Here is a 21,180-nt window from a genome sequence, read left to right on the forward strand (position 1 = left end):
CCATTGTCGTCACTCGCTGGGAGTTACTTCACCATACTGCCCTTTTGAACTCGGGGTATCTCGCAATTTCTTGCAATTTACCCCTGTGTCACAGACTATCGCTCCCTGCCGGGGTTTTTCACAGTACATGAATTACCTCCGATACCACATCGGTCTGTCATTCCCCTTGCAGGGATTACCACAACGGCCACCCTGGTGGATGTCGTTTTATACGAAATACTAATTGGCGTGATATACGCCCTGTGGTTACTGACCAGTGGCTCTGCCGTGAACTGGATGGTATATTCGGCTCTTTCCCTCTCACATGGGGGGGAGCCGATCTCAAGTATTATTATCCCTGCTTTGGGGCTGGTAGCCAGGCTCATTCTGGATATAGAGAATGTCGATCCTGCACCAGTATCATACATCTCCCGTTTTCTGCCCAGCGGGTGGATCTCATAGCGGGAGTCTGGCTGTCCCCAGATACGAGGAGTCACAAAGGCCTCCTGTTTCCCATTCCCTGAGGGTCCTCACAAGTAATGGAAATCCCCTTCTGGGATGGATTTGTATGTTAATCATCGGGTTACGGGCATTAATACGCCTCCCATCCCGGCCTGGACGAATTTTACGGATCCGTAGGTGGTAACTTTGCCTGAAATCAATGTACTCAAGTTTTCAGGGCCTGTTGCCCGTCCTACCATGGCCATCGCATGGTGATGCTTTTGTGACGTTTTTCCCCTCCAACACGTCTGAGGTTCAAATATCTTTTTGCCGCTCACAAAATATGCAGTGGTCATATGTGGGATTACCTTATGGGATGCCGGTCTTCTAACTTTCAGGGTTTCGGCGGCGTCTGTATCCGCCGCAGTACCCTATGGCTGCGTTATGGGAAAGCAGAGGTGCACACTCCTTCCAGGGGGAAGTTCTTGTTTGGTCCTGACCTTGACAAGATCGTTGCATCATTGGCAGTATCACTAATGGGGAGATACCGTCTTTAGCTACTCCCACTACATTCGGACTAACTCTGTTAAGTCTTTTTGTCCTCAGGGTCAGCCTAAAGGCCTGTTTTTTCCTAGGCTGTCGGCCTCCACGGGGGCCACCGTATCCAGTACCGAGCAGTCCTGGACTTCCGGACGACCCTGTTTCTACACCTGAGGATATACCCTCAGCCTGACGGGACAGGTCTACATCTGGGGAATTTCCAGAGTGAGGTACTGATTCTCAACGGCCTCTCATTGCTCATGCAGCCTCCTCACAGGCATTGTTACACGGGCCCTTCTTCAGAACTGATCAGGGCCTTACAATCCCAGAAAGCTATACAGTCTTTGTGGTAAGCAGAGCTATTTCGGCCAACCTCACTATCTCAGTGAGGGACTGGTTGTTCTACTTTCTTTTTGGGGCGGTGACCGACTGGTCCTCCTTTGCCTATACTCTGTCTCAAATCCCTGAATCAGATTCCAACGGTGCCTTGACTCAGGTGGAATCGTCCATGCTCCATCATCCGATGTTTGGAACCTGGGGATTTTATGGTATATCCGAGTATTCAGGATACGTACCTACGGGTACATACAGAGCCCTCTCATCAGCATGGGTTCAGGTTTGCTGTGCCACAGCAACACTTGTAAGTTTCGGGCTCTGCCTTTTGGGGCTGTCCTCAACTCCACCGGGGTTTACCAGCTTTATGGATTTTCTGACAGTTCACCTGTTCAGTGTATCCGAATGCTCCTTTCTCTGGACGGTCTCCTACTTTTAGCAGGATCACCAAGGTACTTTACCGCCAGGTCAGGATAACCGGGGCTTCTTCTCGTCACAGAAAAGTCCTCCCTGCATCCCTCACAGGGTTTTCTTCATCTGGGAGCACTGCTGGATTCTCAGAATCTGAGAATTTTTCTGGCGTAAGACAAGATCTCCACTCTTCAACTTCGAGTGTGCGGATATCTACGCAGTCGACATATGTCATTACTCTTTGTGATGCGCGGTCTACTAGAGTGTCTACCTTTTGGTAGGGTGGAATGTGCTCAGTTCCATTCCAGGCCTTGCCATAATTGACTCCCCTCCAGATGGATCGAGTTTTTTTCCATCGGATCGCTGTTCGAACCATGATACTTTCTACGGAGGCGAGTTGGTCTCTGTCCGGGTGGCTATGGCCATCTCGTCCAGGGTGTTCTTTGCTAAAGACAGTGTCTGGTCCGCATTCATTTCGGGGCAGTTGGACGTCTGTCGCTTCTGCCCTGCCACTTAACTTGTTGATACTTTAAGCTGTCTTGGACTTTCACTCTGGCCTAACCCATTTGTCACGGTTAACCTGAATAGGTTCAGTCCGACAGTGTCACAACAGTGGCTTCCATCTAGGCAACACTGGTAGTTGGGTGGCAATGTTAGGAATGTCAGCCATTCTGACATAGTCCAAGGGTCTTCTCCTGGCCAACTCTGCGGTGTTTATTCCCGGAGCTCTCCATTGGGAAGCGGGCTTCCTCAGCCGTCACGGCGTGCATCCCGGGGACTAGTCTCTTCTCCAAGAGAGGTTTCAACTCCTGGTGAGCAGAGGGGGCCTCCCTGAGGGGATTGATCCCCATGGCCTTCTGACTCGATCACACATTACCGGTGTTACAGTCCAGCTCTAGGAGTACTGAAGCTACCTTCAGTGACTCTTTGTCAGTGAAGTGGTCCTTCCACTTTGTGTACCTGTGTCCTCCGGTCTCCCTTCTTCCTCGAGGTCTTCGGAAGTTTAATTCGAGACGGAGGGGCTTTCCTTCTGGGGGCTCCAGGTCGTCCCAGACATCACTGGTACTAAGATTTTCGGAGTCTCCTCCTCGATGCTCCGTTCCTACTGCTTCACTATCTGGACCTGTTGTCTCAGGGTCCTTGTTTTTCCCTGGATCTGGATCGCTTGTCTTTAACTGCGCCCTACTGTGGTCCTCGGGCTTCCCTGGCTCTGTCTTCATTGAGATGTTTAGAGCAGATAGGCCAGACTTTGCTGGGATCTGCCACGGACTGTGGCATACATAATTCTTATGGTATCGTACCTGTCGATACGATCCTCCGGTGTCCAGGATTTCCAGATATTCTGGCATTCCTTCCAGCTGGCTTGGGTTTCACCCTTGGCCTGGCCTTCCTGACAGTGCGGATCTCTACACTGTCGGTATGGTTAAGATATGGAATTGCTCCGCTCTGATATCCAGTTCATCCTTTGGAGTGTTTTCTGGATTATGTCTCCACTTGTCCTCCCTAGGGACTCCTGGGGAGTTAGTAGTGGTTCTTTGTTCCCTCCGGGGACAGTCAATGGAACCGCTGGTTGTGATAGCCATTACATGGTCTATTGTTTAAGCTCTCTCTCTCTCAGGGTGTTTAAATCAACCAGGAGAGTGTCTGAATGGGGAGCGTTCTCATGTGGCTCCCTCTTCTGGAGGGCATCATGTCAGGGTGTGAGTTGCTCTCGCCCTGTGTTTCTTCTTAAAGTGGTTTTTAGGTTCCATATTATTCTGGAACTTATGGTATGGCCATTCAGTTCCCAGTCCTCTCGGCTGTTGTGGCCTCATGGACTGTGGTCCGGCCTCTTTGGCTTTATGTGATCCGTTCAAGTTCCTTATGGTAAGCGGACTCCTTATTGGTGGTCTGCGGTTTCTGGTTTTAACAGGAAACGATGGCCGGCCTATAATGAAATGTTGACTGGATGGCCTCGTATGTCTTCCTCAGGGGCCTACCCATGGGTGGGCATTTCTGTCGTTGAGGCTTGTTTTTTTCTCGGGCCGTGTAACCCTCGTGGGCGGCTCGTCGTGGCGCCTCGGCTGTTTTGCCTTACTAGGTGTCCACGTGGTCTTCTGTCCATACCTTTTTAAGGTTCTAGGCATTGGTTTCCTTTGCCTCTCAGGATGCTTCCTTTTTGGCGACGGATTCTCCTCTCAGCACAGGAGCGTCCCCACCCTTGGTTGAACTGCTTTGGGACATCCCCAAGGTCAACCCTGTGGACCCCCTATGGACCCTGAAGTAGAAAACAAGAGATATGGTAAGAACTTACCTTTGTTATCTCTGTTTCTACGAAGTCCATAGGGTCCACAGGGCGCCCGCCCTGACGCACCTGGCTTCATATGGGCTGTGTTACTGGTCACCGGCTTCCCGTCTCCTTTTCTGTGAGTATGGTTCTAGAGTGTTCTAGTTTTCTCTCTCTTTTTCTCTCCTCCTCCGGCCTTTGGCTACTTACAATCTGAGGTGCCTCTGGCTGGGGGTCGGGGTTATAGGGAGAGTGGACCCAAGTGCATCCTGGGAGCTAAAAGCTTTAACTGCGTGGTGCCCGGATTTGGTTCCCAACCTATACCCAAGGTCAACCCTGTGGACCCTATGGACTTCGTAGAAACAGAGATAACAAAGGTAAGTTCTTACCATATCTCTTGTTATTGCACTTAGTGCTCAGCATCCACCCCCTGGCTGACCTGGCTCTGTTTATAATGCCATGATGTGTCTGTGATATCCTACCTTGCACCCATGTTGTGACCTAGCAATAACAAGTTGCCTTGGCTCTAAAAGATCTCCTCTAACAGCATGCAAGCCACATGTGGTCCCGTCAATGTCCTTACTCAATCTAACTATGGGAGACTGTACATGCCAGATGTCATAGATCATACTCTAATAAGCTTCACCTATTTTTCTCATGTACACTCCTCTGCATCAATCTGATTCTCCTGGGTAAATAGATGTGAAAACACTGTTCCCATAGTCTGGTTGGATCATGCCGCAGTTATGAGAACTTGGGACGGACTTACTTTTAAGATTTCTCCTAGGCCTTTGTGCTTTCCTGAATACTTATTACTTTCGGCTGAGGCCACTCAAGCATTGATAGATGTCCCTGCTTCCTATCAAGCTATTCCTCACTCGACCCTTCCATTTCACCTTATTAGTGTGCCCTTAAGGCCGTTATTCGTGGAGTGGCCATTCAAACTAGCTCTAGTCTGACTGTATCTACGCCTTAAAATCTGAACTGGAATTGCATTTGGCCCAGATAGAATCCTTGCATTGTACTCGCTCTACACTTAAACAAAACTGCCCTTACTAAACTGCAACAAAATTATAAAATCTTGGTAATAAACCTGGCAATTTCTTGGCTTGCAAACTCAGTTTGTGTTAAGCTAGTAATAGAATTCAGTATATTTTTTCCTCTGATAAATTGTTGCACCCGGCAGACATGGCGAATACTTTTGCTGCTTATGATTCCGTGTATTGCCTTCAGAGACAGCGCCACGATATTGATTCAGTCCTTGTTATGAAACCTTTCAGTTTAGGGGCAGATTTAATTTCCCTCACCGCTTGATTATTAGAACAGTAGGTTCTTTGTAATCAGGGCCCTGCTTGCCGGCAAGGCACTTGATCCGGATGGAATCCCCGACTCTTTATAAATTTGTGTTTAACATTGTTACTGAGCGGGGCACCTTTCCACTGGACCTGTTAGAAGCTGAAATATTACACTACCTAAGCGTAAGGAAAGTTCCTACAACCTGTACAGATTTCCAGCCTATTGCTGTTCTCAAATCAGATTAATTTCTGCGATGCTGATCTGACCACCTCCTCCTCATCCATGTGGATAAAGTGGGAATTATAGGAGGCAGGCAAGCCTCTGATAACACCCATAGGATTTTTGATCTCTCAGAACATATTCTAAAACCTCAACGAGAGTTTAATCTTCTCTTGAGATGCCGAAAATAAGAGTTTTCTCCTACACTGCCACTTTCTTATGGTAACTACCTAAGTTTGTTTTTTAGGGTGCTATACTACAGTCTATTGCAGCTCTCTAAATTGGCCTGTCTATTAATGGCATTCTGTTATCTTCCTTTCCTATTACAAACAGCTCTCTTCCTCAGCTGTTGAACCATTTGCGGTCACAATTAGAACCTTAATTTTTTTCGAGTATTGCTGTTGGGTCTTATCGCTAATTATGCCTTTTTGCAGAATTTAGTTTTCCAACCCTGAGACCTCTACCTATACTCCCATGAGATCAGAGGCAGCTATAGCGCAGCCCCTCAATGTTTCTGGGAAGCCTAATGCTCCTTATCTTGGGGGGGGGGTGTATTTTAGTTATTGCAGAAACATTTTTTTGACGTACACAGGCTCGTTCTCGCATTTAGAAGATCAAGACTCTCCTTACTCAACCTAGAAGCTAAGGTGGAAGTTTCCAATTTGTCCGCTTATAACTACTTGTTTGATATCCCAGATGGGTGACTTGGTTGACCTGGAAAGTGATTTATTATGGCCACCCAACCAGATGCGTCCCATTACTCAAGAGCTCCTAAAGCAATTAGTCTCTCGAGGCGTGGAATATGACGAATGTCAGTGTATCTCCGTGCCCTTTAACATGCTTTTGCTTGATCCCAGAGCTGAGCATACCAGCCAGGTGCTACAGTGAAATGACCTGTATTGTGGACTTTAGTTGGTTTTGAGTACATTACTACCTTTCTCAACTACAATTCCATGAGATGTTTTCTGTATTATGCCTTGGAAAAGGGAAGTGGACCACTCTGTCGGCCTATGCCAGAATTTTTCTAAGAGATCCTGAGGTATTTCTAGAAGGCACATTTTGTTTTGGGCTCATTGTCTTGGAGATGGTCCTGTTGACAAGACCAAATCTCAAATTCTATGGAAGGCTGACCTTCAAACCACTTTCATTCCACAGCAGTGGGAAGCCATTTACTGAACAGCCCATCAGTTGTCTAAATGCTGCATACATTTTAGAACTAAAAGTTAAACTACTTCATCACTTATAGTACACCACCTCCATATTACATGTTTGGCTTATCCAATAGAAATTCTGTTGGCATAAATACCTTGAGGTGGGTGACTGCTTTCATTTTGTCTGGGATTGCCCTTCCATTAAAAGCCTATGGAGCTTGCTATTTGATCTAACATTAAGATCTTATATGCTAAATTACAACCCTTTCCCCACTGGTATTCCCTTAACCTACCTAAATTAGACTGATTTTGTTGGGACATATATTTGTAGTGACCAGGACTGCTATAGTCCAGCTTTGGAAAAAATCTCTCCCTACTCCTAATGCTGCGTTATCGTTCAATGGTTCATTATATCGGTCAGTGGATATGCCGTCAACAACCAGTGATGCGTGTTCCCACTGGTCGTTGACCACATCGCTCATTGCACAGGTTCAGTGATGAGGGAGGGTGCCAGCACTGAATGATATCATGAATATTATTCAGTGTGTGCTCAATATCGTTAAGGTCATTGAGCACACCCCTGCCGGGGACACCCTACACGTTATAGCTCATGGAATGATATCGTGTAGTGGATATGCGGCATTAAAGTAAGATTGAATTTTATGGACAATATGCATTTTTGATGGAAGCTCTCCATAATAAATACCTGCTTCCTCATCAGTGATGAAATGGTTCAAATGACAGATCCATCACTGACCACAAAGGGACAGATTTATTTTGTGCCCTCCCCCTCTTTCCTTTTCTGTACCTTCCCTCTTATCTTTCAAGTAATTCCTTTTGCAACTGTTCAATAAACTATTGATATACAGATAATTTGTTAAAATCTGTCCGAGCAAGACCCATGTATTTACAAGTCCAGTGTAGCGTTTAAAATATAAATTCCCATGTTTTTAAAATTCTGCTGTTTTAGACTGAAGTAAAATTAAATCTTGTGTATAGATTTGCTAGTTCCCCCACTGTCTACTTTAGAATTAAAAATGATAGAAACTGTTCCTGGCTTGCTTAAATATGGTTCTCATTTATTTTATACTGCCCACCTCCATTTATACTTGCTCCTTATGTTCTGAAGAGTGCTACCTAAATAAATGCTTATTTGCCTTCTTCTAGCGGGTTATACTGCTCCAGCAGCACCTCAGGCCTATAGCCAGCCCATACAAGGCTATGGAACAACAGGCTATGATAGTAGTACTGCAACCACCACCACAACCCAAGCTTCATATGCAACACCGTCTGCTTATGGAACCCAGCCTGCATACCCTTCCTATGGACAGCAGCCTGCTACCACAGCTCCAGCAAGGTAATTGAGAAATGTCAAATGTAATGGCTTCAGGGTCCTCATTATGTCTGCATCCCCTGTCACACAGCATTGTGGTAATGTGAAAACTGAAGGAATGCCAAGTACCTCTAATTGCAAAATGTTTTCCTGCAATGTAATGAGTATTGCGGCTTAAACTGCATACACACTAGACTGTCGCTCGATAATCTGGATTGGGCCGACATATCGTCTATATTGGCAAGTGCGTATGCACCATGTGTGCTCCTGTGGGGTCGTTCATCGCATTGACAGATTGAGTCTACATGCTACTCGATCTGTCAATTTGATGAGCAAATTTCTGCTTGTGGAGACAGCTGGTGAACAATGTATCGATATGATGAACATTGCATCATATTGTGCATCGGCCAGGAACACACCGTGTGTGCCAGGCATTCGAATACGTAGTCATAAAGGCAGACTTTTAGCTGCATGTGTGCAGCCCATCTTCAAGTGAAACACCTGGAAAATTGAGTGGCATAAAGTTTTTAGTTAAGCTGGCACTTTAATACTTTGTGACTTGTTAACCAATAGGACACCACTTACTGTGATTCTGGAAGCTATATTGGTGACCTTGTTTAAATGGACCATTTTTTTTTTTTTTTTTCCTTCATCTTCCTCAAGACCTCAAGATGGAAGCAAACCAGCGGACACCAGCCAGCCTCCACCGAGTACAGCTACCTATGCCCAGCCCAACATGGGTTACAGTCAAAGCAGCTATAGCTATCCCCAAGTCCCAGCCAGCTACTCGATGCAGCAAGTAAACGCCCCTCCATCTTACCCACCAACAAGGTATTGGCTTTTATTACATTTGCGACAAGGCTGTCTTAATAACCCCTATATATTTACAGTTGGTGCAGCATTCTAAAATGTAAGATTTTCCTTCTCTCCTTTTGTACAGAGACCTTTGATCTGTCTTTAATGATATGCACAGCAGTGTATTATTTTATGGTGTGGAAACATTCTGTTCTTATATTAATGTCCTGATTGAAGTGCTGAAAGATTAACCCTTTTTACGCTAGTCCATATTGGTGCCTGTCCCACATCTAGGATGTACCACTGATGCCCCCTTTCAGGCATAGAACCAGGCAAATGCATGGCTCCAACCTGGGTTTTTATTTGCGCCGATGGGTGCGAGTGCTGTGAACGCCCACTTGTGCTTGCAGCCACCTGAGGAGGCGAGCAGGAATCTGAAGAGCCTGGCTTTTGGGCGCCCAAATGCAGGGCACCCTTTACTTTGCGACTATCTGCTTTACATGTCTAAACCTAATGTTGGGCGCTACATATTTGTTAAGTAAAGGGCGTCCATTTACTCACTGCCACCAGCACAAATCATTGAATATCACCCTGTCACTTTAGATGGGAGTGTGTGCAAAAAATACACATTATGTGGTTTTGTTTGCTTAGAAGCTGCTGATTTTTCACCACTGATTTTTGCATATGTTCACCCACAAGGATGATGACATAGTGACAGGAGAACATGGGATATATGGGCAGATTATTGAAAATGCGCACACTGCTCGATATCGGAAAATTGAGGCCAAGATTTTCGTTCTTGACCGACCAGATAATAAAAGGAATGTGTGTGGATATTTTCTAACAGTTTTATCGGTGAAACGATTGTTCATACACTATACAATTAATCGGACCGATTATTTGCAAATCAACCCAATCAAAGCTAGCTTTAACTATGTGCCATGTTCCTTTAAAGCAAAAGTCCTTTCTGACACCATAGAACAACAACATAGGAAGTTCACCACCACCCATGGACACAGTCAAACAGAGGTGTAGCTCTTACACATCAAGGAATCTTTTTATCAGCTAGAAATTACTTCGATGCCATATGTTTTACATGTCTTATCTTTGTCCCAGAGTCAAACATGTTAGTTTCTCTCGCATAGCTTATATTTTAATATTTATTTTAGAAGAGTACCAGGCTCTCATCTGCATTCTTCATATTATTGTAGGTAAACATAGATAAGTTGTGTTAACTTTAGCTTATAGCTCCCTACTTTAAATAAGCTTTTGTGTTTAGAGACTCGAGCATTGCTCTGAAATTCTTTCCCTGGGACCTAGTCTGTGCTTCAATTCTTAACATGTATGACTGAAATATTAAATATATGAATGTAGGTTTGGCTATACAGTGGCTGCAGGCTAACCTGCAGTGTTCTCTACATATGCAGAAAATTATCCTTGAAAAGTTAAGTAATATCACGGTTTTGCTTCCTTTAGGGCTATTTCACATTTTGCAGTTTTAGCCAGGCAGCAAAAAGCCGCCCGGTCTTTAGCCGGGTGTGAAATATAGTAATGCAGGGAATCGGCTGGGTCCTTTCACACGGCACGGTCGCCATGTTACAGCCGGAAATATCTACTGTGCAGGACGGCTGCCGTCCCTGCACACCAGTGGTGTAAAGGAAAGTTTCTTTTCACACACACTGGCTTCTGCCGGCCGGGCTTGTGCGAGAAATAATCCTTTTAAAGTACTGGCCTCGTGACTGCTTTCTGCCTTAGTGCGGTGCCAACAGCCTCGTGGCCAGCACTTTAGTTGGAAAATGCGGCTTAACAAATAGCTTTAGTTGCGTTAACTGCCATTATCCGACTTAACAGTGCATTGAATAGCTCCCAAACTGCGGGAAAAATGCCGAAAGTTTTTGCTACCAGGGGTCCGTGTTAAAGAAGGAATGTTCAAAATGTGTCTATTACTCATTCAACATTATTAAATATATATACTTTATTATTTTGTGACTCTTTGCTTGTACAAGAGTTCCAAATATAATATTGGCACTTCTTCTTTTTGCACTTTAACTTTTTTAAAAGGTAATGCATGTCCTAAAATTCCGAATTCACCTCAAAGTATCTAAGTGTGCTCTATTGCTAAGGTAATGTAGTCTACCCAGATCCTCAGCAATTCTGGAAACTCTTATTACATCACTAGTTTGTCTGTCATTAGGAATGCATGGAGAATGTGATGTTTAGCTAATGTTCCTTTGCCTAATAGCTAGTGATCAATATGCCATCCTGAATAACATGTTACCAAAGTGAGCTGGGTACTTTCGGGCTCACTGATGTCAATTGTAAGACTTTAGGATGGTAAGGGACCAATAAGTGGGAGATTGGTCTGTATTGCTGACAAGGATTAGCTGAGGGACCGTACAAGTAACTCTTTCTGTCTTCAGTTACTCAACTTCCCAGCCATCCAGCTATGAGCAAAGTTCCTATTCTCAGCCCAGCTCCTACACTCAGCAGAACACCTATGGGCAGCAGAGCTCCTACTCCCAGCAGAGCAGCTACGGCCAGCCAAGCAGTTATGGGCAGAGCAGCTATACCCAGCAAGGCAGCTACCAACAGCAACAGCAGCAGCAACAGCAACCTCCTCCCACAAGCTATCCACCTCCATCTTCATCCTATAGCAGCCAGCCCCCAAGCCAGTATGGCCAACAAAGCAGTGGCTATAGCCAGCAAAGTAAGTGATTTTGACAGTGAATTGTCCACGCTCAGCATTATTCAGTTTATGAATCACATTCATGGTCTCGCTGTATCTTTATATGCTAACTAATAAATATAACTACAATACACCCCAGCTAACTTATTTTGAATTGTGAATGATTCAAATGAAATATAAAGTGTAAAGCTATAAGCATATAATGAGAAAGATGCATATTAGTGTTGAGAACTAAACTTGGCATGGCATTAAATTGTTTTTTCAGGCAGCTATCGTCAGGACCACTCAAGCAGCAAAGGCTCATATGGCCAGGAGTCCCACCAAGGTTACTCTGGCTCTGGAGGCCGCAGCTCTGAAGGCTCTGACTCCCGCAGCAGGGGCCGGGGCATGTTTGACAGAGGTGGCATGAGCCGTGGTGGTAGGGGAGGCCGTGGAGGCATGGGGTAAGAGGAAAGCTACAATCTATGAACTAACATTGACATTTTTCCTTTTACAGATATTGGGGTTATCTTAAGGGGTAACTTTGTTGTGCAGGTGTCCTTGGTGATGCCCCTGACAGCAGTACAAAATGTGGTATATGGAATTGGCTAACAATTCCTTAAGTCTTGAATGTTACCTACAACAGCTGTCAAATGCTGGCCTTGTACTGGATGAGATGTGGATCCTGAGTTTTTCACCCCTAACTAAAAAAAAGTTGAACCTTGAACCCTACTGTCTGGATTATCTCTAACAGGAAAAACCTGACTACTGCTATAAAGTTTCTCTGCAGTGTTAAGGTGCATACACACAACTATGTTAGTAATGAACGATTTTCGTTGGAGTGATTTTCGTTCAGTTTTTCCCTTGAAAAAGTGACCGAAAAATAGTTTTACAAAGTAGTTGGTTTAACTTTACTTAAACTCTTTTCTGTGTGTTGAAGGAAAAAATGTTACAACTTCTATTGAAAATCGTTCAGTTGGCCAGTCTGAACTGCAATCGACAAACGTGAACGCGCGCGAACGATAATCGTTTGTTTTACACTGAACGATTTTTTGAACAATAACGTCGTTATAGTTAAATCATTCAAAAAATCGTGTGTGTACGCACCTTAACTGTTAGATGAGCCTTTTATTCTTGCTGGAAACTTTTCAAAATGTATCAAACATTACTCTGGAAGATCATCTTCCAGAAATGGCTTTAGCCTATAGTTTTATAGTGGAAGTCTGGCTTTAATTTTATCAAAATTGACATTACTGATCCTGGAACAGTGTTTGGATAAGTATATTTTCATGGGTCTCCAGCGTGCTGTTCTGAAGATCTGGAAAAGTGCGTAATAGATGTCTGGTCAATATTGCATATTAATGGCTTTTTTTTACCTTTCAGAGCAGCACTATTAGGGGTATCTAGGTTTTCAGGCCTATGACACTCACTGATTTAAATGATTTGTTTGGGAACCACTCACATCAATATGTAACGTCCCTTACACTGCAATAGTTGTAGCAAGAGGGGTTGTGTAAGTATGTATGTTCCTTTCATTTAAAGCTGCACAGAGCTCTGCAGTTCTATCTTGCTTTGAATTTGAGATTTATTTATATTTCCCCAGTTTGTTTGTTTTTTTTCTACCCCAAAACAGGGTTGTACTGCATTGTTTGTGCAGCTTTTTGCAGAAGTGATATTTAATGAAGCTATTGAACTTCAATATGCTGCCTCCACTACTTTTTTCGGAGTCCTTTTTACATATCTATATGGCTGTTTTATTTTGACACTTCTATAATGTACCTGTTTTGTTAACAAGCTCTGGAAAATCTGCCACTTGGTAAGATGTTTTGTGTTCCTGTATTCTCAGGCTCCAAAACCATCATAACTGAATCTATAATCATGCACATGATGGAACTGGGGTGGTTGAGTGACTCAAGGGGGAGAATTCAATTCAATGCGATGTTGAATAGCCACAGGAGAGAGCCCCCGAAGCCATTAAAAGCAGTGTTTGGGCAGGCTAAGGATTTCTTCTCGCACCCCCCTGGGGATGCAAGGAGAAATCCGACAAGTGCCGGGCGCGCAGCTGTTTTCTTGCTTAGCACGACGCTAACAGCTGCGCCCCTGGCACTTTAGGCACGAGAACCGGCATTCTGACGTAGCAGCGCACTTAATTGAATAGCTCTGGGAGCACCCTCCCAGCGCTATTCAATTTGCGTTGAATTGAATTTCGCCCATTATGAATTGACATACTTCAACTGTTGCTATTCTGTTCATGCCTGATAATGGAAATGGCACGCCAAACTAATGTCCTGTAAAAAAAAAAATTTTGGTCCATTATTCCTTTACATTTCTAGTGATTTGGACTTTTGCCCAAACTACATGATTAAAAAATCAAAACAAAATAAAATAAAAATATAGTGAAGTTCTGTAAAATAGGCGTGTTTTCCAGAGCTATCACATGGTAGGTAACATTCTAATTTGGCCCAAATGATTATCATACATGCATTGTTTTCATTGTCTGGCTATGTTCTTGCTATTATTGGTTGTACATGAAAATCCCTTATTTTAACATGCTTTTGTCAAATTTATATGCCACAGGTTACAAAGTGAGAGCGTTGTAAACACTTCAGTTCTAAAAAGTACCCACTCAGCCGGCAGCATAATGAAAGTGGGACTCGGAGAGGAAATTTCTAATTTATCAGCCCATAATATTAGAAATATATATGTTGTAAATCTTGTAATTTAGAAAAACACACATGTATGGTACAAGGTGTAAATAATTACACTAACTTTTTGTTCTATTTTATTTAAGTTTCTATGGTTTTAAGGTCAGAGAACTGAAATTACCAAATTAATTGTAAATGGTTAAGATGAAAGTGTATTAAAGGTGCAATGCTTATGTATGGTGTGGTATTTATTGTTAGACTACATGGCAGCATGGTAATGTCATCGCCCCATCCAACAATCTTTGTCCTTTTTTATTTATTTTTTTAAAATGCCGTTAAATAAAATATATGTAATAGTATTTGGTGCTATAGGGGAATCTCTGAGTAGTCGCCGTATGTTAAATGCCAGTGTTATCCACTTCTGCATAGGTAACAGAAAACCTTGCTGGTCACACAATGTTGGTGGTACTAGGAAAACCTGAATCCGGTATCTCATACAAAGCATCACTAAGAGCTAGCTTTTACTTGGCTGTGATTAACTTTGGCTCTGGTACATATTGTAGCTTTAAGTGACTCTTCAACTATTGAAAAAAATAGCATATACATCACTACTGGCTCAACTTTTTGCTAGCTCTATAGAATGGAAAGCTACAACATAACTTGACTGTCCTTTTCTGGGGTAGTGCTAATTAAACAGGAAGAATAAGGAAATATATTCTCTTCCATCTATATAATCTTATATGCTCTACCTATCTATAAATATAAAGCTTGCTTGGACTTTGTTTTTCAAGGAATAACTTTGTATACACTAAAATGAAGTCCATAAAATACAAACTGCCTCAGTTTACAAAAAGGTTAAGGCAGTAAGAGGTTTTGTTTAATTTAAGCATTGCACGCTTAATACAGTCACCTGTTGAACATAAAGGTTTGTTTAGATGTGTTTAAATGTTAGGGAATGAACCTGATTTACAAAAAAAGTAAAATTGCAAACATACTTGGAAGATTAGTGCCACGCTGAGACAGATGCATATGTATGGACATGTTAAGCCACTGCCGGCTCTGTACCCTTGAACCCCCTTCGTGGCCCAGAATGCTTTATGGCTCTTTAAAGGGAAAAGGCCTTCATTTCTTCACCTTTATTCTCCCAGCAGCGGTGGAGAGCGAGCTGGCTTCAGTAAGCCTGGTGGTAAGTTTTTGAGTATTACAAATGGGTAGTGTAACACAAAACAATGCCCCTTCCCCTTTTTTTATGATTTTAGCTAAATTTATTTTGTTTGGTCACTTTGAAACAATGGTGTAAAATTTCCTGTGGAAATGTTTAAGGGTCTGGCCGGCATTACTTAGGGGTATACATGGTTATGTGGTTACACAGAAAACCCCCAATCTGATACAGAATTGTGTGTAATATGGGGAAGAGTTGAGTTTCTCTACTGGAATTGATTGCACACTGGTGCAAAAGCGATACACACTTGGGCACACAAACTAACAAACTATTGGTTGTAATGGTTAAGAATACTTGCCCCTTCTTAAAAGCTTGTCACTTTACTGCCACCATACTCATGTCTCATAGTAGGTTGTAGTAAATGTGCAGCATTCTTACTGTTGGGTCATTCCATCCCCATTAATCAAAGGTAATAATGAATCGCCAAACTGCCAGAGATGGTTATTACATGTCCCCCCATTCTGTGTGCCCTTGAAGCCCCCCTTTCTCACGGTGGTATTGTAGATATAACGTGAATGTTTGTGTTGCGCAGGGTGTCTTTTCTTCTGGCTAACTTCTCCTTCTTGTGCTTTTATCTGCCAGGACTTCTGGATGATGGCCCTGATCTGGATTTCGGTGGGTACATAAGCTTTTACAGTGCTTAATGCTAGACTTGAACAAACCCATGTTGCCTAAAAAGATGTGAATTCAATTAGAAGTTATGTTCCTTCATATGGTTAAGCAAGAGGTTCCCAAACTCTGCCATTACAGTCCAGGTTTTAAGGCTATTCATGCTTGAGCACTGGTAACTTGATTGACAAATATTCCAATTTGATTTAACCATCTTGACTATAGCATGGATAAAACCTTGACTGTCCCCAGCTAAGTTGTCTGCAGATTTTCTGCTTGTGAGTAGAAATTGGCAACAGTGGCATTGCTGTTAAAGAGCAGCCTACATTAGCGAGACTCAAAATAAATCTAAATTCCAATCCCCATCCCCCGGAGTTAAAAGTACAACTATTGCCTGGTTCAGTTAGTTTCAAACTGTTATACCATTGTAAAATACTTGAATATTAAAGCCAAGCAGTTAACAAATGGCTTTAACAGATTATTTATAAAAGCCTATTGGTATTTTTAGTCCCCCCTATGGAACCTGAAGAGGAACCGGAAAACAACACCATCTACTTGCAGGGTCTGAATGATAATGTGACAGTTGAAGAGGTGGTCGACTTCTTCAAACACTGTGGTGAGGTCAAGGTGAGTGGTACATGTGTGTTTTTTGTCTTGATACTGCACTTGCCAAGACTGTTCTATTTACCTGTGTAAACTAATTGGCTTTTTAAAGAATCTTTTTAAAGGGTCAGTTCCCTGATTTGCATTTTATTTTTAGATGGTATATCTACTATGTTGTAAACCTTCCCAGCCATATTGGGTAATAAAGAAGTTTATGGGTGGCATTATTTCCCGCAGGTTGGCACTCATCTACTGTTGAATTGCATTATTGCTTTAGGCACATAGTAACTGGGAGTTAGCCCTCAAGGTTTTCTAAAATACTTCTCTAGACTGTTGTGTGTAACATATGAGTAGTGGTGGTGTACTTACATGAAGGGTACAAAATGCTTTTACTATGCAAAATGAATATTAGACTACCTAGCCTGTGGAAGCCTGTTAATGGGTGGCCACAAAAGCCATTGTACATTTGCATCTGTCCAGCGGGCCGCCAGATGTATAGATGTGCTAGATTGACTTCATTTTAATAAGCAGAATAGCAAACCCTGCTTATTAACAAGAGTAACTTGTCAGGTTTTACTAGACTATTTTTTTCAAAAATAAAATATGGAATATTCCAAAATACAGACTATTTTTAGCATGACTGAGAAAGTGAAACCTTTGCTTTCTGATGGTTCAATGTACACAAACATTGTTTAAAGTGCAAAATTATTAAAATACAGTATAAAATGACCTTCAGGCTGTCTGTAGGGTGTATATGAAACATAAATGAATTTCATGTGTGTACACACACTTTTTTTGATGCACAAAATTATTAAAAATATTGTATAAAACGACCTGCAGGCTGTCTGTATAAGGTGTATATGATACATAAATGCATTGTTTTTAGATTTGGGTCCCATTCCCAAGACAATTCATTATGGTATGAAATTATTCCAAAATACGGAATATTCAGTTATCCAAAATACCCCTGGTCCCAAGTATTTTGCATATGGGAGACTCAACCTGTAGTATATTCCAGTGGTTCCCAAACTCTGTCCTCAAGGCACCCTACCAGTCCAGGTTTTGAAGATCTCCATGCTTTAGCACAGATGGTTAAATTTATATTGCCTGATGTACTAATTAAGACCCCCTATGATTAAGCATGGATGTCCTTTAAAACCTGAAAATGTTGTGGTGACTTGAACAGTTTGGGAACTATTTTTCTAACCATAAAGTTAAACTATTAAACAGGTCGTTAATGTTTTGTGGGTGGCTTTTTTTTTTTTTTTTTTTTTAATCCATCCAATGGAAGCATAGCAACCTGTGTATTCTGCTTGAGTGATTATTAGCATGATTATTCCACATTAACACACTTCCTATCTAATTCTGCACAGATCAACAAAAGAACTGGACTGCCTTTAGTAAATCTATTTACAGACAAGGAGACCGGTAAACCAAAGGGTGATGGAACAGTTTCTTTTGAAGAGCCACCTTCAGCCAAGACTGCTGTCGAGCTCTGTGACGGTTAGTGTATAATTTCTCTGCTTGTTTCACTTTTGATGCATAATTTATTACAACTTTTATTTGTTAATTTCTTATATTTAACTTCTTCCAAACTAAACTGTGCTGTACCTTGTTTTTTGTGTTTTTGTTTTATTTACATTTTTATTTTATTTTTTTACACAGGGAAAGAATTTCAAGGGAACAAATTGAAGGTGTCTTTGGCCCGTAAGAAGTCTCTGCTAGGAAGCATGAGAGGTGGGCTGTTGCCACGTGATGGTCGCGGGCAGCCACCACTCCTTAGAGGAGGTAAGAAATGTTTTTCAAGAAAATGTAGGTTGATGCGGGATCAAATTTTGCTGATGTTTTTAATTGGTTCTAGTGTTATGAATTTTCTAAGTCTTAAGTACCCTGTTCTATAGGTCCCATGGGACGAATGGGTGGCAGAGGAGGGGAGCGTGGTGGATTCATGCCAAGAGGGCCACGAGGACCACGTGGGAGCCCAGTTGGTGGTCCCAATGTACAGCACAGAGCAGGAGACTGGCAGTGTCCAAATCCGTAAGTCTTGTATAATTGACTTGAGCGTCTTTGTTGCAAATGCATCCTGCTTAATAAATGTATTAACCCCCCCACCCCTTTTTGCTCTTTTGTTCATGTAGGGGTTGCGGAAACCAGAACTTTGCATGGAGAACAGAGTGTAATCAGTGCAAGGCTCCAAAACCAGAGGGTTTCATTCCTCCTCCGTTCCCACCCCCAGGTATGCTAAATCTTTCTTTTTTTGTATTGAGCGAGACCATAACCACCGGCGAGCTGGGAATGTTTCACAAGCAGCGCACTTCATGGCAACTCTGATTTAATGAACTTTTTCCTGTTTTGTTTCCTCTGTCCGGAAATGCATGTTTCTTGCTGATGAGAGTCTTGGATTATCAGTTATCTGAACAGTTACTAGTCTTTGTAGATTGGTAACACAGGGAACTACTATAATTGACCAACTTTATTGCCAGAATTTCAGGTGTAAAACATACTAACGCAATAAATATTTTTCATAATGGCTTCTCTAATATAACTTATGACTTTGATTAGAACTGAATCTGTGTTCACTATATTGAAGAAAAATTAATCCTGTAGCAATTAACACACTTGCGGTGTCTGCTGATTGAATTGACAAAATGGATTACTTGTGGCAAGGCTTCCATTGTGCATGTTGGGTCCAATGGACAAAAGTCTAATCTCGGGTAACACTTTGCAATTTGGTTGTTTGTGCCAATCACAAGGAATAGACCAGTAGGTCCCTAGTATTTATAAAGCTCTATATATTCAGCATTACTCAGATTGAAAGTTTAAATAGCAGGACACATTAAAACAATATAACTTTGCACTGGCAAAACAAGATTGAACATGTATTTGACTTTTTAGCAGTTATTTGAGGCTTTATCACAAGGATTCAAAAAAGTAAAAACTAACTAGTGCAGGGGTATTCAACATGCGGCCCTCCAGCTGCTGTGGAACTACGTATCCCAACATGCCCTGCCACAGTGTTGGCATTCCCTAATGGTAAAATTTTGTCATGACATGCTGGACTGTATAGTTCCACAACTGCTGGATGGCTGCAAATTGAATATCCCTGCTCTAGTGTAAGAACTTTGTATCTGTTTGCTGTTGAACAACATTTGCCATCTGCATGCCTTTCTAAATAAATAACTGAAGCGTCAATATCGTAAAGTTTGAGTTTAGACTATTTGCTGTTATGGATAATTAACTTTGCCCTGGCTATGATTAATCGATAGATGACTCCTTAACCAACAATCTTATTTTGTGCAGTAATGCTATGACATTTTAAGTTTGGAGTCTGGAATGTTTGCTTTTTGTCCCACAGGGAATGAACGAGGCAGAGGAGGTCCAGGTATGCGAGGCAGAGGATTGATGGACCGCGGTGGTCCTGGTATGTTTAGAGGAGGCCGTGGTGGAGACAGAGGAGGCTTCAGAGGTCGTGGGATGGATAGAGGATTTGGTGGGGGAAGGAGAGGTGGGCCTCCTGGCCCCCCAGGACCCCTCTTGGAACCAATGGGAGGAAGAGGAGGTGGTAGACGTGGTGGTCCTGGCAAGATGGAAAAGTAAGCTGCTTGCATATCTCTGTAGACTTAGTTTTGTAGTATCAAATAATCCACTTTAACTTACCCTCTCTCCTTTTTACTAGGGGTGAGCATCGTCAGGAGCGCAGGGAGAGACCTTACTAGGAGTTGGAAGCCTTCCTTTACTACCAGATTTATTTTTTAAGCCAGAAATGTTTTAAATTTATAATTCCATATTTATAATGCTAGCATGGAGTCCCTCCATTGTTACATTATGATTATCCTTTGTCTGTACCTTTAGTATTCACAATTTGTGGAGATATTAAAATGGAAGTTTAACGGTAGTACCAATGTTTTTGTTTTTTATTTTTCCAGAGAAAACCCACATTTGCAGTTTCTTTATCTGTAAAATAATTCCCAGGTTTTACAGAAGTGGCTTTGTCAGCATGTAGAATTGTGATGATGAAACATTGTTGGAGGGCGTGACCATAAAGATCTCTTGTAACTATACTTATTTCTCAGCTTGTTCAACGTGTTTGGCCCTTTTTGTGGGTCACTTTCAGGCTTATCCCATTAACGAGTTTGATGAGATCAAGGAGTCCGGTTTTATTGAGTGTTTATTGCAAGAAGATTAAGGGGGATAGTCATGAATGTTTTATAATGCTTGTACCACTTTGTTGACTCCCACATTACAATAATAAAACTCTGTAAAACAATGTCTACTTGTAAGCATTTATTGAAGTGAAGATACAAAATATACATGTGGAAAACTTGTTTATGTTGCTTAGTACATGCTCCTCTTATAGAAAGATTAGAACTAGTCCATCTGAAGCATATTTTTCTGTTTTACCACTTGTGATTAGCTAAAGCTTTATCCTTTTAATCCTAGAGGATTCTGAGAACGCTTATTCCATTCATAGCAGAATTAGATTGAGTTTAAGTAGTTGACCATATCAGTTCATCTTCAACTACTAGTCAAACAATTATACTTGCTAAACTGTTACCTATGAAACTATGGTTAAAACCACATCCATTCATTTTCTAATCCATACAAATTTCTAGTTGAAATGGCATCACTAATTTTTCTAGTTAAATGTAGAAACCTCTTTTATAAACTCCAG

The 21,180-nt window shown here is 42.1% G+C and overlaps 1 protein-coding gene across 2 annotated transcripts in view; it reads left to right on the top strand.

The window, feature by feature from the left end:
• EWSR1 (EWS RNA binding protein 1) overlaps nt 1–20,775 on the top strand; it is a 28,378-nt gene extending 7,603 nt beyond the window's left edge. The window contains exons 5-17 of one of the 2 annotated variants that reach the window (XM_088443500.1): nt 7,804–7,993; nt 8,633–8,800; nt 11,185–11,471; nt 11,716–11,893; nt 15,223–15,260; nt 15,879–15,911; nt 16,414–16,532; nt 17,882–18,011; nt 18,174–18,296; nt 18,410–18,545; nt 18,647–18,744; nt 19,864–20,101; nt 20,185–20,775. In XM_088443500.1, coding sequence (XP_088299626.1) covers nt 7,804–7,993; nt 8,633–8,800; nt 11,185–11,471; nt 11,716–11,893; nt 15,223–15,260; nt 15,879–15,911; nt 16,414–16,532; nt 17,882–18,011; nt 18,174–18,296; nt 18,410–18,545; nt 18,647–18,744; nt 19,864–20,101; nt 20,185–20,224 — 1,778 coding nt within the window. In that variant the 3' untranslated portion in view covers nt 20,225–20,775. The remainder of the gene's footprint in view (nt 1–7,803; nt 7,994–8,632; nt 8,801–11,184; nt 11,472–11,715; nt 11,894–15,222; nt 15,261–15,878; nt 15,912–16,413; nt 16,533–17,881; nt 18,012–18,173; nt 18,297–18,409; nt 18,546–18,646; nt 18,745–19,863; nt 20,102–20,184) is intronic. The other variant, XM_088443501.1, reaches the window with a different exon arrangement.
• Nucleotides 20,776–21,180: the final 405 nt, after the last annotated feature.

Source organism: Taudactylus pleione, unplaced genomic scaffold (assembly GCF_031769625.1).
Source record: "Taudactylus pleione unplaced genomic scaffold, aTauple2 ptg000330l, whole genome shotgun sequence".
NCBI classification, from domain to species: domain Eukaryota; kingdom Metazoa; phylum Chordata; class Amphibia; order Anura; family Myobatrachidae; genus Taudactylus; species Taudactylus pleione.